General features: G+C 51.6%; 1 protein-coding gene across 1 annotated transcript; it reads left to right on the top strand.

The window, feature by feature from the left end:
- The first annotated feature begins 396 nt into the window (after nucleotides 1–396).
- Nucleotides 397–17043, top strand: LOC146839243 (uncharacterized). Its single transcript, XM_085600201.1, has 3 exons — nucleotides 397–506; nucleotides 14258–14531; nucleotides 15866–17043. The coding sequence occupies exons 1-3, from the start codon at nucleotides 486–488 to the stop codon at nucleotides 17038–17040; spliced, it is 1470 nt and encodes a 489-aa protein (XP_085456327.1). The 5' UTR covers nucleotides 397–485; the 3' UTR covers nucleotides 17041–17043.
- The last annotated feature ends 1675 nt before the right edge of the window (nucleotides 17044–18718 follow it).

Below are 18718 nucleotides of genomic sequence, written 5' to 3'. Positions count from 1 at the left end.
CCGTAAATATACAACTGTAGAAACGTTTCAAGTGATGTGGGAACTTGAATAAACTTGAAACAAAACAGCGAAGTGTGTGTATCACCGTAAATATCCATAGACACGCAATAGAAAAACCGTTGCAGTGAAATGAGAATGCTGTTAGGAATTGCTCGAATATTGAAAATAATGTGAACTGGTGTGCGCATCACCGTAAATACTCCGGTAAACACACACAATTGAAGACTGGTTGAAGCAAATGATGCACTGTTCAAAATGTGTGAAAACCAATTGTTTAAATAGAAAAGCCACAGAAAGGCTTCCCAACCTTTCAAAATGGCCGCAAAGTTGACGTGCAGAGTGACGTGATGTGGCTTGGAAAACGTAAAGACAGGCAGAAAGGCTTTCCAACCTTTCAAAATGGCCGCGATGTCCCAGCGTGACGTGACGTGGTGTGGAAAAGCTGCAGCTCTGAACAAATACGTCTGTGGCAATAAGAACGCTGAATGCGAGGAGCTGGATGGAAGGTTGGTGTGAGGCATTGTGTGCGTGAGGGGGCTGCGCGGGACCAATTAACAGCAAAATGAAATCAAAGGTATACACCTTTAGTCAGTAGCAATATTTAGAGCGATTGTTTAACAAAACGCTTATAGTGTCCCAAATGCGTAAAGCAGCACAAAATAAACTTGATAATACCTCGAAGTGCAGTAATCCAGCATAGATTAGGAATCCAGCAAGAATGGCTCACCGAATTTAAAGTAGAAGCAGATCTTCACATCAGCTTAGAATTTGAATAGGTTCATCCATGTAGCCAAAGATCGTCACCAACATTTTGTAGTTAACAGGTACACAGGAACAGTTTTAAGCTGGTTATCTATTGGCTACATGCACAGTAGAGTCAGAATGACCTATTCTACCAACAGCTCCAACAAGAGAAGGTTGAATCACGCAGTTGCTAGGTGATCACACATTCTAGAATACTACAACCATTACAGCGAAACATAAAATATAAAATATTATTAATATGCACAGTGAAATCACACAAGATACTACAGTTACCTTATTACATTTGTATGAAATTGCACTATTGGTTGAGTGGGGTGAAACGCTACTCAAGCAACGACCACAATCCATGTCAGATTGAAGTTACAAGCAAACCCTAAATGAACCTGTGCTTAACCCTTGGGTAGTTTGGCACCGAGCAGTCAGGCTTAACTCAGAGGCAATGTGTAAAGGATTTGTGCAATACTACAAATTGTAACACAGAGAAAATACATCTCAAAAAGGATCTCCCACCAGGTTAGAAAAATAGAGCAATTTTTAATAAATAAAACAAGTCATTGCTGTTATTCTCCTCCTGAGGCTTGAGCCGGGAGGTTGATTTTTTTATATAGTGTGCTGTATTTTATTTTCCTCCCTTGTGTCCGCTCCCCCCTCAAACTGTTTTTAAAGTTGAAATCTTTTCCTATACTCAAGCTACTTGAGCGCCGCTCCCCTTACATTGCTGGGACAACGTTATTTTAGTCTATTCGTACTCTTGCCTGTCCTGGGAAGCGGTCGACTGTTAGACCGGCTCCAGGTGGGACCACAGAGAGGTAGGAAGTCAGGCAGCGGCCATCTTGGTGAGGGCTCGCGCTGCACGTCGCGCTTCGAGCGCTTAAAACCTTACGTCCATGGCTCCGCGCAGCGGACGCGCATTGCGGGCACGCCGATCGCGCGCCGGAGTCAAGCCAGAGTCCTGCCCGTCTGCGCCCGTCCGCGACCAGACGGGACGCGGGACAAGAGACTCAGGCCACAGGGGCAACACGCAGACATCCGAGAGAGCGCTCCTTCCTAAGTCAATCCGCTACACTCGCGAGGCGATATTCGAAATAGGTAAGACCCCCACCTTATCATGTCATCACTCCATAGACCCTAACGTATTATCATCTCAATGCAACACATGCTACTTTCGCCTTGATGATGCCTCCATCTTTAATAACCCTGTAACCTGTCTTAACCTGATGCTACTTAATTGCAGATCAATGGTTAAACACAAACTGGAACTTCGTGACCTTCTTCTTCACAATGACTTCGATATATTGTTTCTAACAGAAACCTGGCTAGAAGAATCTTCATCTCCAGACATACTCGAGGCTGTTCCTCTTAGCTACAGCCTACTGAGAATTGACAGGCCGATACAGCGCGGTGGTGGCCTTGCAATGATCTTCAAAAAAGAACTGGAGTGCACCCTCACTCACAAAGTCATCACTAATAGCGAATGCGGCTTTTTCACCATTAAAGTGTCCCCTAACATGTCCATAACTGGGCTTCTCATTTACCGGCCCCCTGGCAATGCTACTCCTTTCTGTAACCAACTAATTGATACTGCGACGCAACTAGCTATCAAATACAACAACTTCATGATACTAGGCGACCTGAATCTTCATTTTGAAGATCTACTTGCCAAGGAAGCTCAACTCCTTAAGACAGCTTTGCACGCTCTGGGGATCACTTTGCTTTCCACCTCACCTACACATAAACAGGGCCACCTCCTCGATCCCATTTTCACGACTTGGGAAGGCATTAATATACAACCTCCGGTCCCTATAATATGGTCAGACCACCACATGATTACGTTCAATATACCCAAGACCAGGATTAAGGATAATGCCCACAAACCTGTATGTGCCAAACGTCGAAATTGGAAAAACTACACCCCAGAACGCCTCGCTGACGAATTAAAAATTCACCCCCCCCCCCCCAAGGTCTATCCCTTCAAGACACCTGGAATTCTTACGAACTCTGGTTGGGTAAGGCACTTGATAAAATCGCCCCCTGGACTTGCAAACCCCCAGCCAGGCGAACAAAATCTGAACCGTGGGTTTCAGAAAAATTAAAGGCAGCTAAAGCCCGGTGCAAAGGGATTGAAAGAAATTGGAGAAAGAACTACTCCACGGAACTGAAGGAAAATTACAAACGTGAATTAAAAGCCTATCAGAGACTTATAAGAAAGGAAAAAAGTCTCTTTTACCAAAATAGAATTGAACAGTCTATAAATCCCTCTAAAGAACTGTTTCAGATTTATAAACAACTAACAGACACAGCGAGCCTGGATACGCAAGACACATACTCTGATGAGTTATGTGAAGAAATTGCTGATTTCTTTGTCAACAAAGTAGACAAAATCCACACTACTTTTTCCGCGCCCCCTACTCTGGGTACGATACCTCCCTGCCCTCATAAATCCACTCTTACTCATTTCTTCACTCCGGACAAAGCAAAACTGTCTAGCATAATCAACAGTATCCACTCAGGCTCCCCAAACGATGTGTGTCCATTAGACAAATGCAAAGACATCATGGACAGTACTCTCATGGATCAAATTTGCCATCTCGTCACCCTATCCTTCAAAGAATGTCTCGTCCCTGAGGCTTGGAAAAACGCCCAAGTCATCCCCCTGAAAAAAAAACCGAACATTCCTATTACTCACTTTCAAAACCTCAGACCAATATCTCTATTGCCTCTTTGCGCCAAAATAATAGAAAAAATAGTGAACTCCCAACTCATGGCGTATTTAGAGCAAGAAAACATCCTCCATCCCACCCAATCCGGCTTTAGACCCAAATACTCCACGGAAACTGCTGTCTTGTATTCCACGGAATTTATCCGCAAGATGGTGGACGAGGGTGAAACTGCAGCGCTGGTCATGTTGGACTTAAGCGCCGCTTTTGATACGGTGCTACATGCCACGCTCTTGTCCCGACTCTCTGACATTGGAGTGAAAGACGGTGCACTGGAGTGGATTAAATCCTTTCTCTCCAACAGAACTTTCCAGCTTCACTGCCCGCCTTTTAAATCATCCTCGCGGTCCGTGAGTTATGGGGTTCCACAGGGCTCTAGCTTGAGCCCTACCTTGTTTAACATCTATATGGAACCCCTGGCTCAAATCATAGAGAACCTCGGCGTGGGCATTGTTAGCTACGCCGATGATACGCAGCTCATGTTCAAGCTTACTCCGGATACTGACAAGCATGCCGCAAACTTCTCGGAGTGCATGACTGCGGTCGCTAGGTGGATGGACAGTAATTGTCTCCGGCTAAATGGTGACAAAACTGAGGTGCTTGTGATTGGGAACAACACCTCCCTTTGGTCTCAAGCATGGTGGCCTACATCGCTTGGCGACTGTCCTCAACCGGTTGAGAAAGTCAAGAACCTCGGGATCATGATCGACTCGGATTTTTCAGGTAAATCCCAAGTCCACAAGATCATTGGCAAATGCATCGGAACACTAAGAATCCTTAGAAAAATCATTGACCTTATACCCATCACAGCCAGGAAAACCATTGTACATGCTCTTATCACACCGCACCTGGATTATGGGAATGCCCTTCTTCTGGGCATTAACCAAAAACTTCTTCACCAGCTGCAATGTGTACAAAATGCAGCCGCCCGGGTGGTACTAGGCCTTCCGAAAAGAATCTCGGCCAAGACTGCACTGTCCAAATTGCACTGGCTCCCCGTAAGGGAAAGAATTAAATTCAAGAGCCTCTGCTATATTCACAGGATAGCCCACAACAAGGGCCCCTCATACCTTAGAAGCCTCATGACCATCCATCGCCCTACTCGTCATCTGAGGTCTTCAGGAATGTCCCTTCTCAAACTACCCCGCGTTCATAAAGCTAAAATCGGGGGCCGCTCCTTCAGTTTTCTAGGAGTGAAACTCTGGAACGCCCTTCCGACTCATTTAAGAATGGAACCCTCTGAAACCCTTTTCAGAGCGAACTTGAAAACACACCTCTTCCCTCAATAACTCTGGCCCTTTTCCGTCCGGTTGTCGCGGATGAGATTTTTCAGCAATCAGCGCGGGGATACACAACTGTGCAGCCATGCGCTCAAAAAATGTTTTATTATTATTATTATTAAGTCCAAAATGACAAAAATCTGATTATTAGAACAGGAGGAATGCAATTTTAAAATGTAGGTGAAAATAGTGCCAACAAGCACTCAGCAGCAACTGTGGATATGTCGTCGTGCCGGAAAGGGACAAAGTCACAATTTCAGATCAACCCTGATAGAGTACGGGTCGACTACAGGGACCCACTTAGGCCCGCAGCGATAGATTATCATAAATCTGGGTTGCGGAGCGTTGCAAGGTCCCGGCTCAAGGATGCATCACTCAACTGTGTCAGTTCCAAAGAGTTGCGAGGATGTGATGCAAGGTCCTGCGTCGATGTTGAGGAGGCCGTTGAAGAGGGACGCATGTGATGAGAACTCCAGCATCGAGGAGTCTGTGGACAAGAAGTTTGCGATGAGAGAGCCTGTATCAGAGCTGCAATAGGCAGAGACTGTTCTGATGCGAGCTATGAGGTTGACGCACATTCCTTGTGCTTGAAGGATCCTCTACAGCAGATGAGATGCATCAGTTCTGCTCGGTATTGCGCCATGCAGCAAAGGTGATGGGTCGGTTCTGCTGAATCCACAGATGGGTTGGCAGATCACCTTCAGGCCCACTTCCAAGGGTCCAGAATGGGGGCGGCACCACTTGGCAGAGTGGGACTCACAGTTGCAAAGTCCAGGTGCTGGTTATAAGGCATTAGCCCTTGGAGTCACTCTGGTGGTCCTGGATTCAGGTGGCAGGTTTAGTCCTTCCCACCCAGGCAAGAGTGAAGCAGGCAGCAGTCCAACAGAGGGGAAGTCCTTCAGCAGTACAGCAGTCCTTCTTCCCGGCTGAGTCTTCCACAGGCCCAGATATGTACTGAAGAGTTAGTGTCTTGGGTCTAATCTTTATACCTGGTAAAGTGTACAGGCTTTCTATAGGTTTTTTGCCTCTCCTGCCCTGTTGCAGACTAACTACAGGGGGTATGCAGTCATAACCATACCCCCACCCGCGTATGTATGGAGCGTACCCCCACCCCAACAGTGTATGTACGGACCGTACCCTCACCCACGTATGTATGGAGCATACCCCCACCCCAACATTGTATGTACAGACCGTACCCCCACCCACGTATGTATGGAGCGTACCCCCACCCCAACAGTGTATGTAAGGACCATACCCCCACCCGCGTATGTATGGAGCGTACCCCCACCCCATCAGTGTATGTACGGACCGTACCCTCACCCGCGTATGTATGGAGCGTACCCCCACCCCAACAGTGTATGTACGGACCGTACCCTCACCCGCATATGTATGGAGCGTACCCCCACCCCAACAGTGTATGTACGGACCGTACCCCCACCCGTGTATGTACGGAGCGAACACACACCTCACCAGTCTAAGTACGGAGCGCACCCCAGGCCCCAACACCAGCACCCTCACCCAACATCGCGCATGTACGAGTCGTACCAAGCCAGAGACAAGGACAGCACTGTACAACAAAATGGCCGATGTACGCACCGTACAGACGCTAAAAACACACGTACACAACCAGGACAAAGCAAAACAACACAAGAAGACTCCATTCGAATCGCACAAAGCCACAAAACATGTCCAACAAGCACAAATACAACCTATTCACTGACCTGCAACTGCCAAACTCCCAAACTGAGGCCCAAAACACAACCACTCCTTATAACACACCCACCCAAAGTTCAAACACAGCCACACCCACCAATGGACCAATAAAAAGGCCCAACACACACAAACCATGATCCTTTGCAACAGACCCACTGCTGCCAGACCACACAGAGAAACAACTGCACCATACTACAACCTCCACTACACCTTACACCTGCACACCTTGACACAACCACCTTCACAAACACCCCCTCATCACATTCACACACACACCCACAACCATCCACACCCACACCCCCCACAACCATCCACACCCCCCACAACCATCTACACCCACACCCCTCACCATGCCCACTAACAAGAATCCAAAGTTCACTAGCCAAGAGTTGGAGGTCCTTGTCGACGAAATCCTCAGAGTCGAGCCACACCTCTTTGGAACATTGGTCAGACAGACCAGCATTTCCGAAACAACAGCCATGTGGCAGACGATTGTCGATGCTGTGAATGCTGTTGCATCCACCAGAAGGACCAGGCATGAATGCCAAGCCAGGTGGTACGATCTGCGGAGGACGGTCCGCCGCAAAATGACCGACGACCACAACCAGGCCAACATCACTGGAGGAGGGCCGGCCCGCAGACGCGTACAATACCATCCCTGGGAGGAAAAGGTGATGGCCATACTGCCGGTGGTGGCAGTGGAGGGAGTAGAAGGACTCCGAGAGCCTGGTGAGTACACAAACAACTCACCTCACATGGGGGGAACGTCATCCACAACCAAACTCACAATCATGCACGCAACCACCCCAAAGCTATCGCATGACTCAACCACACTCCATAAACACGCACATGCCACTAGCGCCACCATGCCCCATGCACCCAGCTATACAATGCCAAGTCACAGGCCACAGAAAACACCAACACAAGAAACGGTAACCCGGATGGCGGGAGTGTGGGCCTCAAAAATCACATAGTGCAACTCAGAAGCAGACAACAATGCCCTCAGCCCATATGGCCTAGGTCACAGCCAGACAAACAGTGTGTCCCCACACAGGAAAGACTTGCCTGCAAATGGCGGACGCCTTGCATGTAGACATGGGGGTGAAGGCACTTTTTGCACATGACAGCAGCCAATGAACAGCCAACACTGTGAAAGAGTGGCAGCACACACCACCACAGCAGCAGCGCAGACACAGACACTACACCCAATGGGTGCCTGGAGATCAGAAACAAACTCACATGAACAAGCCAAGGGCCATTCAAAGATCTGCAAAAAGTGTGTGCCTAGGAAGCTGGGCTGAGGTGACAGAGGGTGACACACAGAGGGAGGGAGAGGGGGAGAGAGAGGGAGGGAGACACAGGGAGACGGACAGAGGGAGGAGGCTGACACAGGGAGGGAGGGAGAGGGGGACAGAGAGGGAGTGAGAAAGGGAGACACAGGGAGACCAATTCAGCCTTGGGTGGTGTGGGAATGTCTGCTCGTCAGCAGGCGGACTGCGTGCATGTAGACAAGGGTGGCCAGTGCCTGAATCCCCCTCTCTTCTCCATGGCAAAACACTGGGCCATGTCTCAACCTGTGCACGAGCACAACGCCAGCTACCTGCATTATATAAGTGTGTGGAACAACTCCATGTGCCCACGTACAGTGCAACACGGAAGGCGCCAATGCATGGCTCGCCACACCTGCTCACTCCACTGCTGACTGCAGTCACAATTGATGCAGCAAGTAAGACTGTGTCACACATAGGTAAAGTCTCAAAAGCTGTGGCCAAGGGACATACCCATGCACAAGTGCACTGTGAGTGGAATGCAAGACATATCCAAATACCCAGAGGAAATGTGCCAACTTTGAAACGAATGAAACATGGATGTTGCATGGAACAAAAATAACATTGTCTCTCTCACACACAAGTCAACGACTCACAGGACCTGGCTCTGCGGGATGACGATCCCACCGGCAGCGACAACTCTCACCACTCTGTGGACGACCCCGACCAACCTGGCCCCTCTGGTGTCCAACCACCTGCAGCACCTGCGTCAGGTACAACTGGGCCAACCACCACCCCCACTCCTGCCACATCCCAGGAGACACCCAGGATCCCTGCCCCACCACCACAATGCAGCCAGGCTGACCAGGAGGAACACGGTGTACCGGGCACCCAGGAGGAGGCAGGCGACAACGCAAATGCCACCCCTCAGGGGTCCTGGAGACCCGATGTGCCCACAAGGGCAGGCCAGGTGCAAGTGGGCAGGGGTGGTGGGAGTGGAGGACGGCGGAGGCGCAAGCCTGACCAGTTGGCTGCGGAGCCGGTATATTCCCATGTAAGAAACATGCTGGACACATACCGGCAGGACACCACGGGCATGAGCCAGATTGTGTCCACCCTCAACGAGATGAAGGGGACCCTCGAGGAGATCAAGACCCAGCAGGCCCAGCAACATGCGGAGCAACATGCCTGTCAACAGCGACACCAAGGACGGATGGAGGACAGACAGGCTGAGCTCGTGACGGTGCTCACGGGAATTAACCGTTCACTCCGTCGGATAGCCGACAACATGGGCAACCCTCCCTGTGCCACCAGGCGAAGAACATCACCACCCACAGGGAGGGATCAGGAGGAGGAGGATACATCCGACGGAGCATCCCAAACATTATCACGGCCTGCTTCTGAGGGTTCCCGTAGGAGGGCGGGTCGTCCACGGAAAAGACCGTGAGGGTCGGCGCTACAGCACCATCTCCCAGGACACCTGGCCTGGCACCTGGCCCACTTGCCCAACAGCAGCACATCAGCAAATGACATTCTCTGCCACATGGACTTGCTGGTCACTGTCTGACCAATGTTGACAAAGACTGTGGCATGGACTCTGATGATTTCCAATGGCAAGGATACCAACTCCCCCAGTGAATTTTGGATTCCACACAATCGGAAAGCCCCTCTTGTCATACCCCCCCAACACGTACCCCAACACAAATAAAAACTTACACGATCAAGAGATGATGCCTACATTTTGCATTATTATCTTACATGTGTCCTGTAAAGTCTAACCATGCCTGAGTTCTCATATGACTTCAACCATCCATACCCTGGGGCGTGAGTCTGGCACAGGACACACATGGGTCACAATGTATTAGGCAAGACAGACATGGAGCACCATACACACCCGTGATGGGCCCAACCAGCTGAGGGGGTGGCCGCACAACCGTGCCGACAGACATATTGAGTACAGCAACAGACATTGCGCAGAGGTCAGGGATCATGTGGAGTGTCCTGGGGGGCACCCAGGTATGTGTAGACAGGTGGCAGAACCATGTCCTGCAAGCTTGAGTCAGGTGGATGCAGAGAATGGTGGCCTGGCCAACGTTGGATGCATGAGGAATAGCAGTGCCACAACAATGCAACCAGCAGACGGCATGCGCAAGTACCTGGGGATGAGCGACACACAAGAAGTCAGCCACAAAAAGCACATCCACTTGCATGTGCATGTACTCGACACATATAAGGATGACAACATGCTAGGTCACAATTATGACTGTTGAAATACACTCATCACTGGCACCATCACTCGAGTGACACATCCACACACACCTCTGACTCACGTGGCATACATGCAGATGGACACACACATTGCAACACATGCCACACAAGGACCAATGCGTGCACACTCAGACACTGGTACTCACCACTAAGCAAAGAAGTCGCGTATGAGCCGACTCCGGATGTCCTCTTGCGGAACCACATCCTCCACATCACTAGTCCCATTGCCAAGCCCTTCGTCCTCCACGGGTGGATGGTCCTGATCATCTTGATCCAGGATGAGTGGCACAGCTTTCTCAACTGCCATGTTGTGCAGCATGCAGCAGACCATGAAGATTTTGCAGACCTTCGCCGGGGCATATGGGAGGGCGCCGCCGGTCTTGTATAGGCACCTGAATCAGCTCTTCAGGAGGCCAAATGTCCTCTCTATCACTCGCCTTGTCCGGCCATGGGCGGTGTTGTAGCGGAGCTGGGCCGGCGTGCTGGGGTAGCGGAGAGGTGGGATTAGCCATGGCATGTTGGGATAGCCAGCGTCCCCTACATGGAAACCACATGGACATAAGTAGGACAGGAGAAGCAGTCGGGCTGGAAGTCTACGCAAAATACAGGACAGACAGAGTGTACCCACCAACTACACATGCTCGTTCGTTGCGCAGCTGCGTCATCATTTCAGGCACCCTGCTACACCTCATGATGTAGGCATCGTGTGCTGATCCTGGAAAACGAGCACAGACATGTGAAATCACCATGTTGGACAGACACACCACAAGGGCTTTGACGGAGTGGTAGTGCTTGCGATTCCTGTACGCCACCTCCTGTGCCTGTGGTGGTACCAAAGCCACATGTGTCCCATCTATGGACCCAATGACATGGGGCATCCCTCCCAGGGCATAGAATCCACGCTTGACACCTGTCAACTGTTCAGGAGTTGGGAAATGGATGAACTCATCCAGGTGAAGCAACATGGCCTCTAAAAAATCATGCAGCACACGGCTGAACATGCTCTGGGACCTGCCACCAACATGAGCTATGGTATATTGAAAGGTACCCGTGGCAAGAAAATGTAGGGCTGCCATTACCTTCAGCTTGGGTGTCAGTGCCGTAGGATACCTGTGCAGCGGTTGCAGGTGTGGTGCCAGCCTTGCCGCCAACTCCTCAATCAACGGTTGGGGGAAGCGGTAGCAGCGTATACAGTCATTCTCCCGCATGTCAGCCAAGTCCGGAATTGGTCGGGGAAGAGGCGGCGCTCTGCAGTAATTTGGAAGTGACAAGGAAGAGTGAGTGCACTACAACAACAATTTATATGTACTGAGCACATGTTAATCTGTCAATACACATATGCTACATACGGAGTCAGGTATGTGCTACATGCCCTGGACACGTATGGCTGCCAGGTGACACTCCTACCAAGACCCAGCTACACACGGAGATTGTGAACCTCCACATCCCATGGCATGGGACTAGCTGTGTCCCAGTGTAAGTGAACAGCCAGACGCAATACAGGAGTGACATACATCAACATATCAGCAGAAGTAGGATGTTGATTGCAGAGACAGGTAGCAGAACACTAGGCCACAGGTCACATGACATTACACTAGGACAGCCCACACACCTTGCCATGAAGGTGTACATGTCATGACTGACCACACATACATTGAGAGGATGCAGACAGGTCCTTGTTACGCTACTCCGTATCCCATGCATACATACACACCTTACATTCGATACCACATGTGGCATGGTGTGCGTAACAGTGTGCCATGGCCATCTACACACAGACACATGTTGGTTGCAGCAACTGCAGATGCATTTGAGGGAACACCAACATCAAGCTAATGGGAACACACCACACATACATGACATAGTCACATCGTGCAACGTGGGTAGTCACATGTCAGGTGTGGTAACCCCTGTAGCGGGCATCAGGGGACGCTTGCGTGTGTTGTTGACTGTGCCATGCCAGTGACGCTCATCTCAAGTGTGCTGTACGACATGCACACATGTCAAAGGAGTGAAGGGCATGTCTGGCACATAGTGCACCATCACACATAACATCTGTACACATCTCATCATACATCTATTGCCTTCACAACTCAGGAGTAATGTGCCACATCACAACCTTTCACACCTGTGCCCCACACATGTAGTACTGCCCAGACAATGCCTTGATGTCCATCCATGGACAAGTATGTCAGCTCTATTCCATTCTGTGTGCTGCCTGTCACCACTGTTATGTGTGTAAGGCACCGTACATTCGCTCTGAGGGCGTGTGTATGTTCCCTATCACTATGGGAGTGCTGCCGTAGGCCTACCCATAGTGATAGTGAGCGTACACGCGTGTGTACGGTCCGTATCACTATGGGTACGCATACGCGAGCACACCCATAGTGATAGTGAGCGTACAGGCGTGTGTACGGTCCGTATCACTATGGGTACGCATACGCGAGCACACCCATAGTGATAGTGAGCGTACAGGCGTGTGTACGGTCCGTATCACTATGGGTACGCATACGCGAGCACACCCATAGTGATAGTGAGCGTACAGGCGTGTGTACGGTCCGTATCACTATGGGTACGCATATGCGAGCACACCCATAGTGATGGTGAGCATACAGGCGTGTGTACGGTCCGTATCACTATGGGTACGCATACGCGAGCACACCCATAGTGATAGTGAGCGTACACACGCCTGTACGGCCCGTTGCTATGCATTTGGGGTGCCCTAGGGCCCCGGAACGCACCGTACCTGTGTAGGAATCTCCAAATTACATAGGGGACACATGAGGGACAAGTATAAAGCCCTACATGCATGCTGGTTGTCATGGAGACCAAGTTTAAAGTTTGAATTTTTTTCATCAGGTGCCCAGCAAAAGTCGGTTTGAAAGAATCTACTTTGTTGCAAAGTGGTTGTGGAGTTGACATCATGCTCAAGAAAAAAAGATAGCAAAGCCACTGACTGTGCTAGGTTTAAAGGGATTGGAGGAAACATAGACTGCAAATGTGAGTGACCAATCACTCTGTACTCCTGTGCATGAAACAGGCCAGCAAGGCAGATATAAGGCAGCCAGGTCCCATGAGAGAGCACTTGCCTGCACATCTTTTGATTCTACAACACTGCTGCTGCTCGTGATTCCCTGGCACCATGTCAAGGTCTGTGAAGAGGGCCCAGCCTTTCACCCTGGAGGAGAATCTGGCATTGCTGGATGAGATCCTCCCACAGTACCCCATGCTGTATGGGCGACCAGGGTTTCAGGTGAGTGCAGAGTCCACTAGCACAGACTGTGTCCCTTTTTTGTGACTGGGACTTCTGGCATTGTGTCCAGGTGTGACACACATGCATTGTACTGTAGAGTGGGTCCCAGGGAGGGGAATGCCTGATGTCTCCCAGCCAGAGCATGCTGTGGTGCATGTCTACCGTCCTCACTTGCATTGTGTTTACTGTGACAATCAGCCTTGCGACCCCTGGTGATTTGTGCGCTATACAAAAATCTTTGACATTGACATTGACATTGACAATCACTGCATGGTGCATGCCACATTCTGCCTGTCTAATCCTCCTGGGAATGTTGCTTCTACAGTCCTCATGTGATTCTGTGGTCAGCCCAGTGTGACAGGTGACTGTACCCACAGATGTGTTATTCAGTATTCCTGTGCTGAGAGTGTCCACATGATGTGTTCGTACCCTGGACATCGGTGTGTGTGTAAGTCCCCTGTCATGTGGGTGGGTGCATATTTGGACTGTAGCACCCAAGCTGCATGAGGGATGGATATACCCTGCCCATCTGATGCGAGCAGGGAGCAGTGCTGTGTGTCTGACGTGCAGAGCCAGCCCCACACCTGTGAGCCCCCCCAGTCTAGTGGCACATGTGCAGAGTGAGGTTTGCAGCTGCATTTGGCAATGGCAGGTGAATGTCCTGTGCCTGTGTGTGTCTGTGTACTCTGCTGAGGTAGCGTCAGTGGCCTGTGGCATGTGACTGCTTTGAGGTGCTGCACATAATCCTGGTGTACCTTCTGATGCACAGTGTGAGTCTGGATCATTTATTGTGTCGTACCCCTAATGCCACCTGTGTACTTTCAATGGCACGTGGTGCATTTGCCCTTACACAGAGAAAAATGTCCCTATGACAAAGGTGCAATGCTTTTGCTGCATACTATGCCATGTTGAAACCATCAAAATTGTTGTAATATGTGTCTCTGTGACATGTGGCAGGTGTATTGATGTAGTCTCACTTTTTCAACCCCACAGGTAGGCGCCGCTGCCAAGGATCAGATCTGGAGGGACGCCGTCAGTGCCGTGAGGAGGACGGAGGGTCGCAAGCGGCGCCCGGCCCAGGTGAGAAAACGCTGGCAGGATATCCGGTGCTGGACGCGGAGGATCGCACGGGTCCTGCTGGGGGACTCACCTGTGGGCCCTAAGAACCATGGGTGTCGCCGTCTGACCCACATCCACAAGCGTGTGCTGGCGGTGGTCTTTCCAGACATGGACAGGCGCTTACGGGAGAAGCAGCAGCAGGAAGGGGGTAGGTACATGTGAGTTTGTTGTGTGTCACCAGCATTTGTAAGTGCGCAGTTGCATGGATACACTGCCAGTGTTTAAATGTGCGGTGCAGGTCCTGTCACCCACAGTATAGCGGTGCTGTCCTTCCTCCCTTCCCCTCCTTACCATGTGTTCCCTGGTCTGTGTGTAGTCACTCTTTCACAAGGTCATCTGGGCTGGCAGTTTATCCACGTGACCAATGCTTGCAGCATCATGTGTGGGGGTGGTGTGTAACAGGTTTTGGGACCTTGCCTGTGCCCTGTCCAGTTCAGTACTTGTGGGGTCCATGTCAATTGGCACTGATGCTGAGTCCAGACATAGGAGTATGTCTCTGAAGTGTAATGCCTTACAGCAAGCATGTCCTATGTTGTGGCCTGTGACATGATGTGCATGAGTGTGCGATACGCAGAGTGCAGGGATGGTGGCCTGTGTTGCAGTCATTACCATTCAGGACCATGGAATATTGTGGCCACTACTGTCCCCTGGGGCATATTTTGCTAGGTGTCATGTGTGTCATCATAATATGTGGACACTCTCAGTGTCTACAGCATGGGATGTGCTCTGTACCATTGTCCCCTGGCACCATGTATATTTACGTAACGTGTTCTACAAGTGTCCACTGTACAGCCTGACCTAATTTTCCTCGTTCATACTCACGGTGGCCAGTGCCTGTGTGTCTTGTTACAATTATCTGATGATGGCCATTTGTAAATGAGATCGTTGTACAGGCGCACATGGGGTATTTTGGGTCCTATATGGGTTTCTGGCAGCCCATGTGTATTTCTCCCAGACTAAGAGATGCAAGTGCTTCCTGTGTCTCATCAAATTGTCTCATGTAGTGGGTGGTTGGTGCGGGCAAGGCCTACATGTCGACACCTGAAATCTCATTGCTCGGTCTGGCCAGTGTGTGATGTTTGTCTGGACATACACTCAAGGTGCAGTGTCCCATTGATGTTGGGCATGTCTGTAAGTATTATCTTTGCAGCATGTGCCTCAAGTTCATGGAGATGGTCCCTGCTCATCCCTAGTTATGGCAACGCTGTGTGGTGCAGATGCAGTGCTGGATTGTCCCCAGAGCCTGGCTCCTCTGTCCAAATCCATATCATGTAATTTGCAAATGTGTCATGCTCTCCATAGTTTCTCAGTGGCATGGTGGGTGAACCAACTGTGTGTTGCAGGGCCTATATATGTACCTTGTATTGTAGATGTTACTCATCTTTCATTTCAGGCTATGCACTGTAACCTATGTAGATTTGACTCATGTGACATATGTATACAGGTGTCTGATTAATTCCTGTTTATTCACCTTGCCCACAGCATCGTCGGGGGACACGGATGGAGACACCGGCACGGACCGTGCGGAGGGACCGGGCACCAGTGCCAGCAGTGACATCTTAGCTGGCACATCGAGTGGAACTGAGGCCGAGGGGAGTGAGCCGGAGGACCTGTCCACTGCCACCACAGAATATGACGCAGACGGGTCCGAGGCTGAGCACTCCGAGGGGGCGGAGGCTGGTCCCACAGCTGACACCAACACTCCATCACTACCCGCCCCCTCCATTCCGATCACCGGCCTCCCACTTGCTCGTGTCCCTTCTTGGCGTGCTAGGTCACCACGTGTCTCCTTCCTGCCAGGCACCGCACCCCCTGCCCCTGTCTCCACTGCTGCCGCCAATGCCGAGTCTGTGGACATCCTGCGGCAGTTGCAGGTTGGTCAGGCTGCAATGCTTAATGTCCTCCATGGCCACAGCCAAGTGCTCACCAACATGGAGGCATACTTGGAGGGCATTTCAGCATCGCAGGCTGACCAACGCAACTTGCTGCGGTCTATTGACTCGACACTGACTGCAGCAGTGGGTCTCCTGCAGCACTTCGTCCCACCCCCTACCCATGCCCCATCCACACTTCCCACTCCCATGCCTGTCCCACGTATACCCAGACGTCAGCATGCACACACCCCACCAGACACAGGCACCACACCAGCAGGGAAGGCAAAGCGCACACCTCCTGGCACGCACACACAGGGTGAAGTAGGCACACCCACTGGGTCGGGGGGAAACGGAAGACACGCAGCCAGAGTGGGAGTCCACATTCCTCACGACCACCACCCTCCAAATCCACTCCCCTCAGCTCTCCTGGCCAAGAGTCGGACACAGGGTCAGTCCTGCCCAGTCTGTCCATCAGCCCCAGTGTGGCACCACCCCGCAAGCGGTGGAGGCAGGACACCGGCAGGGGAGTTGAGTCCCCCCCTCTCCACATCCCCCTCCAGTAGTGCTGCGACCCATCCCTCCAACCCCCCCCTCCTTGGGGCCTGTGGTTCCTTCGGGTGCAGGGGAGACGCTGGGCGACCTGGCAGTAGTGTGCAGTGCCGTGCTCGAATCCACCTTTGGCGCTGCCCCACCCCCTGTGTTGGAGTCGTCCGTCCCTGTACCCACAACACCTCCCCTTGCCCCTCCTGTCCCTGCGGTGCCTGGTCCTTCCCCCCAACATGATGCCCCCCCCCCTGTGGAAGACAAAGGAGTCTGACTGTGCAGGCAAGCTAGGGGACACACGTACCACTGTGTCCCCCATCCGGATTGGAGTCATGGACTGCCCTATGGGCCTTGTATATATTGACATTTATGATGAATATTAATTACATCCTGCTGAATAAAGCAATTTGTTTTTTCCTTGGAACACTACTGTTTATCTGGTATTGCTGTTGGTGGACCTGCTCCATGATTTTGGGTGGTGATAATGTGTTGGGTGTGTGGGAAATGTAGTCTTGTGCTGGTCATAGGGTGGACCCTGGTATCTGTGTGCCATCATAAGCTGTTGGCTAAATTACTTTGTTCATGTAAGCATCGTCCCAAGGTGTGTTCCTTCCTCTGTGTAACCTGACATCTTCCCTGCAGGGTGTTTCCACTATGTGGTGCTGAGCTGTGTCTACATCAGCTGGGAGTGTGACGGACTCCTTCAACTTTGCACATGCATGCTGAGCGATGTCTCCACCTGCATCATTCGTGGCATCCTTGGTGGTCACTGTACTTGTGTATGTAGACTGTTGACATGACTTCATGTGGACATGTTCTCTTTTAGGCGCTATGCATGTGTGTACTCCCAGCCTCGCACACATGTGGTACATGTACTGCAGGGTCTTTGTGCACCTGACTGACATTTGTGGGCATTGTATCTGTGGGTACTCCACCCTTTGCGTTCCATGGGCACTGCTGGGAGGACTCTACACCCACCCCTCCTGTGTCTGGGCACTGCTGGGAGGACTCTGCACCCACCCTCCTGCGTCTGGGCACTGCTGGGAGGACTCTACACCCACCCCTCCTGCGTCTGGGCACTGCTGGGAGGACTCTGCACCCACCCCTCCTGCGTCTGGGCACTGCTGGGAGGACTCTACATCCACCCCTCCTGTGTCTGGGCACTGCTGGGAGGACTCTACACCCACCCCTCCTGTGTCTGGGCACTGCTGGGAGTGATAGGCCCCCACCCCTCCTGTGTCTGGGCACTGCTGGGAGGACTCTACACCCACCCCTCCTGCGTCTGGGCACTGCTGGGAGGACTCTGCACCCACCCCTCCTGCATCTGGGCACTGCTGGGAGGACTCTACACCCACCCCTCCTGTGTCTGGGCACAGCTGGGAGTGATAGGCCCCCACCCCTCCTGTGTCTGGGCACTGCTGGGAGGACTCTACACCCACCCCTCCTGCGTCTGGGCACTGCTTGGAGTGATAGGCCCCCACCCCTCCTGTGTCTGGGCACTGCTGAGAGGACTCTGCACCCACCCCTCCTGCGTCTGGGCACTGCTGGGAGGACTCTACACCCACCCCTCCTGCGTCTGGGCACTGCTGGGAGGACTCTACACCCACCCCTCCTGTGTCTGGGCACTGCTGGGAGGACTCTACACCCACCCCTCCTGCATCTGGGCACTGCTGGGAGGACTCTACACCCACCCCTCCTGTGTCTGGGCACTGCTGGGAGGACTCTGCACCCACCCCTCCTGCGTCTTGGCATGTACGCTCCATACATACACTGTTGGGGTGGGGGTACGTTCCATACATACGTGGGTGTGGGTACGGTCCGTACATACACTGTTGGGATGGGGGTACGCTCCATACATACGCGGGTGGGGATACGTTCCATACATACGCGGGTGTGGGTACAGTCCGTACATACACTG

Source organism: Triturus cristatus, chromosome 4_2, assembly GCF_964204655.1.
Source record: "Triturus cristatus chromosome 4_2, aTriCri1.1, whole genome shotgun sequence".
Taxonomy (NCBI): Eukaryota; Metazoa; Chordata; class Amphibia; order Caudata; family Salamandridae; genus Triturus; species Triturus cristatus.
Note: the sequence above shows the minus strand (reverse complement) of the source record. Positions and strands in the feature narration are given on the sequence as shown.